This window comes from Glandiceps talaboti, chromosome 3 (genome assembly GCF_964340395.1).
Source record: "Glandiceps talaboti chromosome 3, keGlaTala1.1, whole genome shotgun sequence".
Lineage (NCBI taxonomy): Eukaryota > Metazoa > Hemichordata > Enteropneusta > Spengelidae > Glandiceps > Glandiceps talaboti.
Genome location: NC_135551.1, coordinates 11873368 through 11889378, shown reverse-complemented (window position 1 = coordinate 11889378; position 16011 = coordinate 11873368). Strand labels below are relative to the sequence as shown.

Genomic DNA, 16011 nt, shown 5'->3' with positions numbered 1-16011 from the left:
AACTAACTAAATGTGATAGTCTAGTGGATGAAATTTGTCTGGTGTGTACTTTATACAAAGTCATGTAGTGATGTACACATGTTTTACACCGATGTTATAATCAGAATAATTAACTAAATGTGATAGTCCAGTGGGTGAAATTTTTCTGGTGTGTACTTTATACAAAGTCATGTACACATGTTTTACACCAATGTTATAATCAGAATAACTAACTAAATGTGATAGTCCAGTGAATGAAATTTTTCTGGTGTGTACTTTATACAAAGTCATGTACACATGTTTTACACCAATGTTATAATCAGAAAACTAAATATGATAGTCAGTGGATGACATTCACTTTTCTGATCTATGTTTGCTTTATAGAAAGATTTTAGATACACTAGTTGCAGTGAGACCATTTTTAGAAAGAATCCATGGCAATTGCTGTGACTGAAATTACATGGCATAGCTTGCGACTGGATATTGAATATATGGAAATGCAAAAGTGAGCATTGAGAACTTTTATTCTCACTTTGTCAATTTTGGGACCCTTATATACCTGATAAGCACACCCATATATAAGTATCGAACCAAGTCAGACTAACATGATTGAAAAGTAAGTTTTCACTACTCAAGATTTAAGCCTGTCACTTTACTCCAGGTATACATGTATATGGATAAAGTCAACCACTATTAGGTACAATGTCATTTCCTAAGTAACTAAACAATTATTGGTGAATACTAGTCTTAGCTAGTATTATCTTATGTTGCTTGATGTAAAAATGTCCCAGATGTAGCTAGTGTAGATTTAAAATTACTTCCATTTATCTTTTGAAATACTAGATATTGTAGTGCTTTAATAGTTGCATATTAAAAACCAACTATAACAGTTTGACATTGTTGAAAATAGTATAATTTGCATCAAACTTTATCTTATATGTTTACTCCTCTGTACAACATTTGTCAAAACTAAATACAAAAGTGAATGTAATACAAGGCATAGAGTAAGGTTTTCAATAGCAGAAGCCATTTGTTAGTTAGACTTTTCAGTATTACATGTATAGGGGTTCATCAGGGGTTTATTTTAGTGCAACTGTAATATAGGGTTTAGTTTAATAGTGCTAAAGGCATAGTGAATTGTGTGTGTGTGTGTGTGTGTGTGTGTGTGTGTGTACAACTTAAACTCAAAAACTGGTGCGCAGGTTATTTTGATACTTGATGGGGATATTGCATTAGATGTCTAGTTGGGATTTTGTTCAAATGAAAATGATCACACAATAGGTATGTTCTTAGGGTAAAAAGTGTGATTTTTGGTTAAAAATATAACATCCCAATAAACCCCCAAATTGTCTGCCAGATGTCAGATTGGTCTGAAAGTTGGTAAGGATATTCTTTGATATGTGTAGATGAAGGACTGTTCATGATGTGGTGATCCCATCTGTGATATGCAAATTAGGCATAAAAATGAGTCATTTCAGTCAAAAATCTTAATTCAATAACTGTAAAGCAGAATGGGCTGAAATGTCATTTTTTATATTTCTAGGGGTTTATAGATGAATTATTCAGCAAATGATGATCTCATCAGTAATATGTATATTAAGTATGGATGGGACTAAATTTGATGGTATGTTTCCACAGTTGTTCTGGAGATAATATTGACACAACTAGCCCAAATGACAATGACCATGGCCTTAGCAACAGTCAAATGGCAGTATATTTGCAAAGATAACATTTTTTGATAGGCACATGAATTGACTCAAAAAATGTCTAATACCAAATGGTTAGCAACAAGATTGTGTCCATAGCAACAGCCAATTAAATGATGGTATAGATGGCAAAGACAATGTGGTTGATAATACAAAGAGATCAACATTGAAATAATCTATATAATCACCAAAGTAAACAAAGAAAGATATAATTGCTTTTAACTGAAGTAAGTCAATGGTTTACATTGCATAGGTAACAACAGGGATGAATCTGTACATAAACTGTACAGTTGTGCTACAACAACATTGGCATGTTTTTCATTCATACATTTATTTTCCTCAAGCAGGCAAATCATGTCAGTGTATTCACTTCAATATTTCCTTCATAATGAATATTATTTTTGTTTTTTCTGAATACTTTGTTAAATTGTAAAGAAGATTAATACAGTAAAAAAAAAATAACTTTAATTTTGTATATGCCAATGTGAATTCCAAGCAATCAGATGGCTGTCCAGAACTTACCAGGAGACTCATCCTTACCTAATTAACAGATCTAAGTGTTTATCACATTTTGTTATATGACTAGAGAAATATTTTACTTTGTAATAACTTTAGGAGCATATTGTAGATTTAGAAGACTTGTGAGAATACAATAAAAATAAGAAACTGCTAGACATTGGTGTGTGTGTGATCATTTCAAATTCACTTTTATTTATTTATACAGGTGAGTGTTGATATTCTCGTACTCATTTCATCCACTTATGTTTTTGTTTGTCCAAAGAAATGTTTATTACTTGCAGGTCAAATGTCAATGTAAATCAATGCCAGTGGTCATTCTGATGTTCAAATTTAAAACATACGATAAAGTTAATCTCTCAGATTTCACAGTCCACACAATTTGCAAAGCACTCATCTAGTACAATTTAAAATAACATGTCTGTCTGAAGGAAGTTTGCAATATCTGAGAAAAAATTGACATATTATCCTAAACATTAAAATACATAAAATTTGACCTCATCACTTGAAGACAGTCATTTGAAGGAAAGACCTGATGATACATTTTAGTTAAAGATTCTGATTATACAATTCATTTCTGATCTCTAATAATTCCAGGATACAGGTTTTTCTTTCTTCATTTCATATAAAATCCTTCATTTCATGTAAATATCCTCATCTAGCTTAGAAGAGATTTCTACATGCTGGACATGTGGACTGGTTACTGGTGCTAAACCATGTGTACTGCAAAGAAGAATATCAATGGTGTTACTTTAAGTGTGTCACAAAAATGTCACAGCATTTTCAATTTTACAACATCTTCAATCTTAGAAAAGATTTCTACATGCTGGACATGTGGACTGGTTACTGGTACTAAACCAGTTGTACTGTAAAGGAAATGTCAATGGAGAATATATTGTTCATGGTTCCAAGAATCAATAGGACGGTACAATATACTGGAAGTTGAGATATTGGTTGGTGTGTGTTGGCTTCCAGTTCAAAGAAACATTAACACTGAATAATTAAATAATTGCGTGATCAAGGTCCGTACTAGACGGATTAAAACATTGCATTCATTTCAAATTTGTAAAGTAACTATATTGTACTGTTCCACTTGCTAAAAGTTTAAACAGAAGGACTTTGTATGAGTGTGAAAAAATGTGTGTATCTGCATTCATTTGAAAACATTGTCAATAGAACAACATCATCCTAAACGAGAAGTGTCTATTGTCTACTCTGAAATAAGACACAGTGTGGTAGGTTTTCTTCACGATAATATTTTGGCAATTTGTTTGTGATATATCCAGACCAAGAGCAGAGCTAACCATAAAAAGTTGACAACTACAATACAAATCTTAGTTTTCTGAACTTTCTCTTTCAATCAGAAGTATTAACATTAACTAAAACCTCAGAGTAAGAAATTGATGAGGTCAAACTTACCAGACATTCTGAGTGGAATTTCTTCTTACAGGTTCTACAAGTGAGTCTTGGCAGAGAACAATTACTGCCATGGATGACAGAGAAACAGATGATACAATCCTCTATGCCTTCAAATCTCTTATCTACATTACGTTTCCAAAGAGTTAAACCATCAAGAATAGAACCATTCTATGAAAGAAGCAAATAGTCAACATTTAATCACTTTTCATCTTTCAGAGTTAGTTGTGAAATTTACTTGTATAAGTTGTGAGTTCAAAAGTCAATACTGGCACACAATCTCTTATACTCAATCAATCAATCAATCAATCAATCAATCAATCAAATTTCTATATAATCTGCAATGCAATGTTCTGTTCAGTAGTGCTGAATGGATAAAGTACACCATATGCTTTGGTGAACAAATAAGAATGCTGGGTTTTTGTTGTTAAAAAAACCAGGCTGGAGGCTTGGTGAAGTGTAAAGTGACAAAGAGTTCCATAGTTTTGGGAATGACATTATGAGAATGACAATAATTGTCAAATTGTGCAGATGTCTGAATAACAGACTCAGAGATAAGATTGATTTTGGTGTGAGACTGGAACAGCTCTTCCAGTGAAAGTTTGAGAGTTGAAAGTAAAGCAAACCAGAATACAAAAAATACTGGAAGCATTTACTTGAATCTGGCTTCAAGTATGACTTCTTTGCATACCATACTCATGTGATATAAAGCAGAATTAAATATAATTTTAGAGACAAGGGAATGCCACTCAAGAAATAGATATATAAAAAACAGCTCCTGAATATTCAGTGTGCAACTTGGACACATTATTTCTGCTGACTCCCATGATGCAATAGCCCATAGCAAATATACCCTATAAAGGCACCATCAATTTGAGGTTTTCCAGAAATCACAAGTAATTGTAGATGATGCAAAATCATGAAATGAATCTCCAGAACCCATAGTTTGGAGTGGCATTCCCTTTTCAAATATAAACTGTGGCTGTAGAGGAAGCTATGGGCAAATAAAAGCCACGACTTGACTACTGACCTGATCTGAATTTCCTGGAGTGGTGCTCCCTTTAAAAAATATAAACTCTGGCTGTAGAGGAAGTTATGGGCAAATAAAAGCCATAACTTGACTACTGACCTGATGGACTAAGAAAGTTGTTAGTTGTAACATCCAAGTTCTCCACTGTGCTGCTTTGATACCAATTTTCTTACCACTGTCAACTGTTACAATACCAAGTGGGTGATTAGATGGTAGTTGGATAACTAGTTCTACTGACACCTCTTCTGATAACTCCATAGTATAAGTAGCAATGACTTCTCTAGTCACAGGTCTACCTTTCACTGTCATATTCTCCATGTTATGTTCTGTGTTCTGAACTGACTGGATCTCTTGTGAGCACAGCACTGGACTGGCATACTTTGAAGTAAAACTAGGAGCAAAATACACAACAATTATATTTCTTGATATTGTAGACCCTTATGTTGGACTATCTTGGTAAGTGAAGATTTCAGCTTATCAAGGGGACCAACATATTTGAAAAAGTTTATTTCTATGTACTTTCTTCATCAATGAAATAACATTTATATCAGATGACATACTTATTAGTTGACACACACAGCTTTCATATTGATCATCTTTTCAAATTTATTTTCAGTAAACCTAAAACTATATCATGATGATTATCCAATTAACCATGATGATGGTTGGGAGCAAGAAATGACATTTCACCATGATTATGACAATTATGATGATTGGGAGCAAGAAATGACATTTCACCATGATTAGGACAATTATGATGGTTTGGAGCAAGAAATGACATTTCACCATGATTATGACAATTATGATGGTTGGGAGCAAGAAATGACATTTCACCATGATTAGGACAATTATGATGGTTGGGAGCAAGAAATGACATTTCACCATGATTAGGACAATTATGATGGTTGGGAGCAAGAAATGACATTTCACCATGATTATGACAATTATGATGGTTGGAAGCAAGAAATGACATTTCACCATGATTAGGACAATTATGATGGTTGTGAGCAAGAAATGACATTTCACCATGATTATAGAATTTCATATGTATCATAAATTGTTGTTTACAGTAAAGCGTTGTTGATGTATTCTTTATGTAGACTATCAATTTCTAAAACCTGAGGTACTCGTAAGTAATAAGAATCCTTGGTCATGGTCATGGTACAATAATGTATTATTGCAATACCTGAGGCATTTGACTTACTTGTCAACATATACCACAACCAAGGGTTCTTATTACTTATGACAGTTTGACAAAGTCTGTTGACGTGAACTGGCGAAACGTTACTCGTAATTAATTAGAACCTTTGGTCATGGTTGTGGTACAAGAATGTATTATTTAAAATACTTGACGTATCTGACTTACTTGTCAACATATGATGCCACTCTTTTATCCTGACTATTCCACCATTGTCTAACCATAGCTGGTATATCTTCTAAGGCACTATAGTAGACTGAACAACTCAAATGACATATGTTTTGAGATGACTGGACAGATCCTAAGGATCAGAGAAAGTAACAAGTCAGTAACTAACATTGACAAAGTTGGTATATAAGGTTCATCAAAATAGAATCTCTCTCTAACTCTACTTGCAATCATTTCAAGTTTACATTCACAATTTAGTATGTACAGCTAGTTCTTTCATTTCAAGTTTACATTCACAATTTAGTATATACAGTTAGTTCTTTTATATCAAGTTTACATTCACAATTTAGGATGTACAGCTAGTTCTTTCACAACAGATGTTTACTACTTTGTTAAACAGACCATGGAGTAACACATCCATGCACAGAACAACAGACAATAGTTAGTACGTAAATCTGACTTTCTTTAGTTTGGTCATAGACCCTTGGTGGAGGGTCTATGGTTTGGTGTAATTCTTTCCACCTCTATTTAGCCACTCTCCACACAGTTCCCCACACCCTCCACAGTCCTGCGATTCTCCACACAGCCCCCCTCCCCCCCTCCATCTTATTATAAATCCATCATTCCTATTTCTATCTTATCACACATATACAGGAGAGTTGAACATTAAACAGATTGACTTTCTTTGCTGTATTTGTAGACTTCCATCTAACCCCTCTCTATCACCTAAACGTTCCATCCCTGACCATCAAATTAACCAAATATTTTATCTTTACCTGTATTAAAGAATTGAGGTTGGACAGTAAACATATTAACTGTCTTTGATGTACTTCTGTCCATAGTAACAGGAGTCTCTGGCATCAATCGGAACAAGTTTTTCAGTAATGTAGTCACCATCTTGTGTTGACGGAAATAGGCAGCATACCCAGCTCTCAACTAGTCAATAAAAATTTCAGAAAATTGTATTACCATATTGTATTGTATAATGAACACATAAATTATATATTAATTATTTGTGGAAATTGTGGTGTACATGTGGTGTACATGCAAAGTACATGTGGTGTACATGCGATGTACACGTGCTGTACATGCAGTATACGTGTTGTGTACATGAAGGAGACATGAGGAGCTCTGAATTAGTCAATAAAGATTTCAGAAAAGAATAGGAATGATCTGTACGAAATTTATAATTATCATGTGGTATGCATGTGATGTACATGTGGTACATATAAAGTACATGTGGTGTACATGAAGGGTACATGAGGTGTACATGCAGTGTACATGCCGTTTACATGTAGAATTGCTCCAGGCCCTGTCAGAATAGGGGACTCAGGAAATTTGTAACAAATATGCTAATGAATAGTAGTCCAGTCCAGTACATACGTTTAACTACCACTCATCAAGTCATTATTTTTTAAATTCAAAATTCAATATCTTCATTCTCTTCATCATTATCTCATACCAGTCCTCACTATCACCTATGAAATAACAATGATATACAAGAGACAGCTGTCATACCTCAGCAGTGGCACCTTTGAAGAAAGCTAGTAAGAGTTTCCATGACAACAAATATGCTAATGAGTAGTAGTAAGCATCACTGTAGCCTTCAATGAGGACACATTCTCCAACTCTGACGTCTGTTAGAATACCATCTATGTATTCTGATGTCAAGTTATACACATCCATCAATGATGCAGGAGGTTGTCTGTTGACAAAAATAACAAGTCATTGAGAGAATGACATAGTCCCCGCTATGATTGGGTTTTAAGGAATTATCACTACTCTGATCACGCAACAACACTTGTGAACCTAAATCAAACAGACTTAGATATGTTGTGTCTGCTTGTTGGACATGGAAAATGCCTACAACAATAAAGGATGGGTTGGGTATGGGGGATTGTATCACGAAGAAAATGGATATGCACATGTATGTCATAGAACACTGTCCTAATACCAACTTTGAATGAGATCTGTTCAAGCATGTCTGAGTTATGGCTTTGGACATGGAAAATTCGCAAACAAAATGGCTGCAAGGCAGGCATATTGGATCGTATCACGATGAAAATGGATATGCACATGTATGTCATAGAACACTGTCCTAATACCAACTTTGAATGAGATATCTGGTCAAGCATGTCTGAGTAATGGCTTCGACATGGAAAAATCGCAAACAAAATGGCTGCCAGGCAGCCATATTGGATCGTATCATGACAACAATGAATATACACATGTATGTCATAGAACACTGTCCTAATACCAACTTTGAATGAGATCTGTTCAAGCATGTCTGAGTTATGGCTTTAGACAGGGAAAATTTGCAAACAAAATGGCTGCCAGGCGGCCATATTGGATCGTTTCATGAAACAAATTGACGTGCATATGTATGGCATTGTATGTTGCCCCTGTACCAAGTTTGAAAAAAATTGGTCCAGGCATCTCAAAGAAACGGCTGCGGACAGACAGACGGACGCACGGACAGACAGAACCCAATCCATAAGTCCCCGTCTCGGACTTCGTCCGGCGGGGACTAATAATAGGCAAAAGGAAGATTTAATTTACAATAAACATGTACTGTATTTATTACATCTACCGGTAAATCTACTAAATGTATTAAAAACATGATTTTATTATGCCCATCATACAAGTACTGTACATTTACATGTATATGGAAGGTGATTTTATTATGTCCATCATACAAGTACTGTACATTTACATGTATATGGAAGGTGATTTTATTATGCCCATTATACAAGTACTGTACATTTACATGTATATGGAAGGTGATTTTATTATGCCCATTATACAAGTACTATACATTTACATGTATATGGAAGGTGATTTTATTATGTCCATCATACAAGTACTGTACATTTACATGTATATGGAAGGTGATTTTATTATGTCCATCATACAAGTACTGTACATTTACATGTATATGGAAGGTGATTTTATTATGCCCATTATACAAGTACTGTACATTTACATGTATATGGAAGGTGATTTTATTATGCCCATTATACAAGTACTGTACATTTACATGTATATGGAAGGTGGTTTTATTATGCCCATCATACAAGTACTATACATTTACATGTATATGGAAGGTGATTTTATTATGCCCATCATACAAGTACTGTACATTTACATGTATATGGAAGGTGATTTTATTATGCCCATTATACAAGTACTGTACATTTACATGTATATGGAAGGTGATTTTATTATGCCCATTATACAAGTACTGTACATTTACATGTATATGGAAGGTGATTTTATTATGCCCATTATACAAGTATTGTACATTTACATGTATATGGAAGGTGATTTTATTATGCCCATCATACGAGTACTGTACATTTACATGTATATGGAAGGTGATTTTATTATGCCCATCATACAAGTACTGTACATTTATATGTATATGGAAGGTGATATTTGATGACAAAGAAAATAGATAACACTTTATTTTGGTTTTATAATGTTGTTTGTTAGCTTTTTAGCATATGTCAAGTTTTATTAGTATTAGTATTAAACATGGATGTTGTCAAACACAATGTAAACAACTTTCCACCAATATGTTATTAAAACTCATTAGGTCCAAACCAATGTGCCCTTTAAGCCAATTTGATGCACCACTGACTCACACAATTTCTAGTGATGCACCAAAATTTGGTTTTCCCCCATCTCTTACTATGTGGTGACTATTAAACAAAAAATGCCAGATTTCTCCTTTTGACTCATAACAACAAAACTTGGCTGTCACTATCAAATTTTACAGTCTACCATTTTGTAATGGTGAAGTGGTCCCATTAGCAACCCATCCACAACAACCCATGTTACTAGTTAAGTATTTGGAACTGGTTATCAAAATTCCACTCCCCCCATTTGAATGAAAGATTTTGAAATTTTCTGCCAAACTTTAGGAGTGATTGCTTCAGTGTGTTTCCATACCAATACCACTAATTATGATTTTAGTACTACTTTAGCAGATTTGATCTCTGATACAGCCTTCCATCAAATCCTCTGAAACCAAACACGTAGGGATGATATGAATTGAATAAACATAATATGTAATAGAAGTAATGTAAAATGGTTAATATGCAGAGTTAAAGATAAAATAGTTTGTTGTAACAACTTACAAAATAATTTCTTTATCTTCATCTTCTTTTATCAGTTGTTCATCATATTTAGGTAATTCTGATATTAACCTGAAAACAAACAAACAAACAAACAAACAAACAAACAAACATGATAACTTTGCATAATTTACTTACACTGAGTAACATTATTGTAACTTTCCATGTCAAGATTAGGCTTGTGATGAATTATCCATAACAGAATAAATTGTTTTGTACAGTGAAATATCAACACATGTTGTGATAGGTGGGTGTGTTTTATGTTATTTTTATCACATATCTATAGATAATAATTGTTTTGTACAGTGAAATGTCAACACATGTTGTGATGGGGGGGGGGGGGTGTTTTATGTTATTTTTTATCACATATCCATTGATAATAATTGTTTTGTACAGTGAAATATCAACACATGTTGTGATAGGTGGGTGTGTTTTATGTTATTTTTATCACATATCCATAGATAATAATTGTTGTGTAAGTGAAATGTCAAAACATGGCTTTATCTAAAGTGTAATGTATAGATGCAATGATTTGTACATACATACATACATACATACAGATATTTTGTTGTTTTATCACCATTGCAATAAGATAATCAAATTTATCCACAATGACTTGAACTGTCTTCTATGCCATGAGGCATTGAAATCACTCGCCTTAATAAAAGTGCGTCTGCAGTGATTTGGACAGTTTTATTCTATGTCATCACCATGGCATTGAAATCACTCACCTTAATAAAAGTGTGTATGCAGTGACATATAGTTTTGTTCTGTGTCATCACCATGGCAATGAGATCACTCACCTTTATAAAAGTGTGTACGCAGTGACTTGTACAGGTTTGTTCTGTATCATCACCATGGCAATGAAATCACTCACCTTAATAAAAGTGTGTATGCAGTGACTTGTACAGTTTTGTTTTGTGTCATCACCATGGCACATAAATAGTTCAGTAAAGATTGCAGGCTGTCTGGTAAATGTACCGATGCATCAGCTCTGAGTTTGATAACAATCTTTGATGATTTCATCTGTTCTGCTGAGATTCCAGTCACTGCATGACAAAGACACTGTAATAGGTGATCTTCAACAGTAGCTTGACTCTTTGGAGTAGTTACACCTTTGAAACAAACAAACAAACAAACAAATAAACAAACAAATTTAACATCACTTAGACTTTATTGAAAATGTAACTCTTTCCTTAGTAATATATCCTATTGCCATTCATGACGGGGTCTAAAAAGAAAAGTAAATATTAAATCCTAACATTAATTTTACCAAATATGACATAAAATTTTATTCCCAAAAATACTTTGCTAAAGAAGATACAGAGTTAGGGGAGTATTTTCCCCAAAAGTAACAATAAACAAATTAAATATATACTATAATACTATGTATGCACCGGGATTCATATACAAGTTCTCTTCTTCCACTTTTGATTGATTTAAAATCACACCTTTAGTTTACTCAATACCTTTGGATCATTTTGTCAGATCTAGTTAGACACTAAAGAAGGCCATTGCAAGTGATTTGTTTCTGAATCAAAAGTGGAAGAAGACAACTTGTGTACATGTATGAAAATGTAATTAGTAATAATATCATTATGTCATCATTTCTTAGTGCTACTACAGACTTACAGGTGATATAGTCAATGACTGCTACTACAGACCTACCTGGTGGTGATATAGTCAATGACTGCTACTACAGACCTACCTGGTGGTGATATAGTCAATGACTGCTACTACAGACTTACAGGTGATATAGTCAATGACTGCTACTACAGACTTACAGGTGATATAGTCAATGACTGCTACTACAGACCTACCTGGTGGTGATATAGTCAATGACTGCTACTACAGACCTACCTGGTGGTGATATAGTCAATGACTGCTACTACAGAATTACAGGTGATATAGTCAATGACTGCTAGTACAGACTTACAGGTGATATAGTCAATGACTGCTACTACAGACTTGCAGGTGATATAGTCAATGACTGCTACTACAGACTTACAGGTGATATAGTCAATGACTGCTACTACAGACTTACAGGTGATATAGTCAATGACTGCTACTACAGACTTACAGGTGATATAGTCAATGACTGCTGCTACAGACCTACCTGGTGGTGATATAGTCAATGACTGCTACTACAGACTTACGGGTGATATAGTCAATGACTGCTACTACAGACCTACCTGGTGGTGATATAGTCAATGACTGCTACTACAGACTTACAGGTGATATAGTCAATGACTGCTGCCACAGACCTACCTGGTGGTGATATAGTCAATGACTGCTACTACAGACCTACCTGGTGGTGATATAGTCAATGACTGCTACTACAGACTTACAGGTGATATAGTCAATGACTGCTACTACAGACTTACAGGTGATATAGTCAATGACTGCTACTACAGACCTACCTGGTGGTGATATAGTCAATGACTGATGCTACAGACTTACAGGTGATATAGTCAATGACTGCTACTACAGACCTACCTGGTGGTGATATAGTCAATGACTGCTACTACAGAATTACAGGTGATATAGTCAATGACTGCTAGTACAGACTTACAGGTGATATAGTCAATGACTGCTACTACAGACTTACAGGTGATATAGTCAATGACTGCTACTACAGACTTACAGGTGATATAGTCAATGACTGCTACTACAGACCTACCTGGTGGTGATATAGTCAATGACTGCTAGTATAGACTTACAGGTTATATAGTCAATGACTGCTACTATAGACTTACAGGTAATATAGTCAATGACTGCTACTACAGACTTACAGGTGATATAGTCAATGACTGCTACTACAGACTTACAGGTGATATAGTCAATGACTGCTACTACAGACTTACAGGTGATATAGTCAATGACTGCTACTACAGACTTACAGGTGATATAGTCAATATGACTGCTACTACAGACCTACCTGGTGGTGATATAGTCAATGACTGCTACTACAGACCTACAGGTGATATAGTCAATGACTGCTACTACAGACCTACCTGGTGGTGATATAGTCAATGACTGTTACTACAGACCTACCTGGTGGTGATATAGTCAATGACTGCTACTACAGACTTACAGGTGATATAGTCAATGACTGCTGCCAATGAATCACACTGAATCAGATTTAAAGCTGTTAAACACACACAGGAGAGTATTTCTAAAATAGTTTTATGTTCACTTACCAACAATTAGGATAAAGATTGGGAACAAAGTTGTGTAAATGCCATCACTAAAGAATTCCACCCACTCTGTTGTCTGGTCGCTTGATACAACTGTACAATTACTTGTCATATGATCACTGACTGCTGATAACAGGTCAAACACTGCACAACAAAATGATTGGGTAGCTAGGGATGGTGAACTTTGAAGACTTTCACTGCAGCTCTGTGAGAATACAGGTGAAAATATCATTATCAATGTCATCATCATCAGTCATTCATTTATTTACATGGTATATGATATGATAGTTCACTTTGACTCGGTCATTCATATATTTTCTTTTTCCTTGGCTGAAAACAAATCTCAAATATCTTCATTCATGCAAACACAACCTCAATTTCTAGCCCTGTCACACTTCAAGCTGTACCTCAATGACTAGTCTAAGAAAATTAGGGAGAATGCTGAAGATACTTGACTCCATGATACAAGACTCTATTATACAAAACTACAGATAATGAAATCCCAGTGTGAGGTTATCAAGTTAGGGAGAACCCTGATACATACCTGAATACATGATACAAGACTACACATGAAATCCGAGTGTGAGGTCATTAAGTTAGGCAGAACCCTGATACATACCTGAATACATGATACAAGACTACACTGTCACATCATGAAATCTCAGTGTGAGGTTATTATTAAAGTTAGGGACAACCCTGATACATACCTGAATCCACGATACAAGACTACACATCATGAAATCCCAGTGTGAGGTTATTAAGTTAGGGAGAACCCTGATACGTACCTGAATACATGATACAAGACTACACATCATGAAATCCCAGTGTGAGGTTATTAAGTTAGGGAGAACCCTGATACATACCTGAATATATGATACAAGACTACACATCATGAAATCCCAGTGTGAGGTTATTATTAACTCTGGTATATTCATCACTGCATTTAACATCAACTGAACTATTTCTATGTTGAAATTGATTTTATTGACACTGGCATCATTCACATTGCTGAAAGAAAAAGGGTTTTCAGAATTAGTTTTAAAAATTTATGATTCCATTAATATGATTATTTTGAATCAACTACAGGCTTACAATATGGTTGGTGATAAAAATAATAAAGTGACTATATAAACAAATTTTATCACCTTAGTACTTTTTATTGATGATAAAGATTCTTATAATATACTTAATCCTGATATCATCATTATGTGGTATTATTAATTATTATGCAGTTGTCTCTCAAAAAATGGTGGCATTTGAAATTTTCTTGCATGCGCTTATGTATGAAGAGAAGAGAACGACCTTTGCTGAACCCTTGGGCATAAAATTTGAGAATGTTTACATCAACTAATAGAGCTGAAGGTGCTTTAGCAATATTCTCTTTTCTACCACTAGAGGGCACTATTCATCAGAAAGGAGATTATATTTTGGACTTACCAACCAAACAAAAATAAATCTTCATGTTCTTCTCTCCATGAACTCAGTAGATTTAAAACACTTGACATAAGATCTTTGGTGAGGTTTGTATCTTGCTGGAAGCATTTATTTAGGACACAAAGGGCACCAAGACTACCTAAGTATGACAAAATAGATAAATTTTGAACATTTCAAATGTACTTTGGTGAGGTTTGTATCTTGCTAGAAGTATTTATTGGGGACACCTAGGGTAGTAAGACTACCTAAGTTTGACAAAATAGATAAATTGTGAACATTTCAAATTTACTTTGATGAGGATTGTATCCTGCTGGAAGCATTTATTGGGTCACCTAGGGTAGTAAGACTACCTAAGTTTGACAAAATAGATAAATTTTGAACATTTCAAATCTACTTTGGTGAGGTTTGTATCTTGCTGGAAGCATTTATTGGGGACACCTAGGGTAGTAAGACTACCTAAGTATGACAAAATAGATAAATTTTGAACATTTCACATGTACTTTGGTGAGGTTTGTATCTTGCTGGAAGCATTTATTTAGGACACAAATGGCACCAAGACTACCTAAGTTTGACAAAATAGATAAATTGTGAACATTTCACCTATACTTTGGTGAGGTTTGTATCCTGCTAGAAGCATTTATTGGGTCACTTAGGGTAGTAAGACTACCTAAGTATGACAAAATAGATAAATTTTGAACATTTCAAATCTACTTTGGTGAGGTTTGTATCTTGCTGGAAGCATTTATTGGGGACACCTAGGGTAGTAAGACTACCTAAGTATGACAAAATAGATAAATTTTGAACATTTCACATGTACTTTGGTGAGGTTTGTATCCTGCTAGAAGCATTTATTGGGGACACCTAGGGTAGTAAGACTACCTAAGTATGACAAAATAGACAAATTGTAAACATTTCAATGTTGTAGTGGTTGGGTAGTAAGACCAACTATGGGTATGAGAATGAAATATTTAAAACTAAACTATTGATAAATTATATTTTCACCAGGCTTTTACTAACAATCGACAGTACAGACTATGATAATTACATTTCAAACCATAACACCTACCTGATAGACTATGATAACATTTCAAACCATAACACCTACCTGATACTGACTACACTATAACATTTCAAACCATAACACCTACCTGATACTGACTACACTATAACATTTCAAACCATAACACCTACCTGATAGACTATGATAACATTTCAAACCATAACACCTACC

At 34.5% G+C, this 16011-nt stretch overlaps 1 protein-coding gene across 2 annotated transcripts in view; it reads right to left on the bottom strand.

Moving 5' to 3' along the window:
* Positions 1 to 1979: 1979 nt before the first annotated feature.
* The window catches only part of LOC144432934 (E3 ubiquitin-protein ligase listerin-like), a 42432-nt gene continuing 28400 nt past the window's right edge, over positions 1980 to 16011 (bottom strand). Inside the window, exons 20-30 of one of the 2 annotated variants that reach the window (XM_078121245.1) lie at positions 14784 to 14919; positions 14210 to 14354; positions 13350 to 13551; positions 11027 to 11264; positions 10153 to 10221; positions 7532 to 7718; positions 6790 to 6949; positions 6014 to 6146; positions 4747 to 5038; positions 3621 to 3788; positions 1980 to 2924 (exon numbers count right to left, since the gene is read on the bottom strand). In XM_078121245.1, coding sequence (XP_077977371.1) covers positions 2865 to 2924; positions 3621 to 3788; positions 4747 to 5038; positions 6014 to 6146; positions 6790 to 6949; positions 7532 to 7718; positions 10153 to 10221; positions 11027 to 11264; positions 13350 to 13551; positions 14210 to 14354; positions 14784 to 14919 — 1790 coding nt within the window. In that variant the 3' untranslated portion in view covers positions 1980 to 2864. Of the gene's footprint in view, positions 2925 to 3007; positions 3068 to 3620; positions 3789 to 4746; positions 5039 to 6013; positions 6147 to 6789; positions 6950 to 7531; positions 7719 to 10152; positions 10222 to 11026; positions 11265 to 13349; positions 13552 to 14209; positions 14355 to 14783; positions 14920 to 16011 lie in introns of those variants that run through there. The other variant, XM_078121246.1, reaches the window with a different exon arrangement.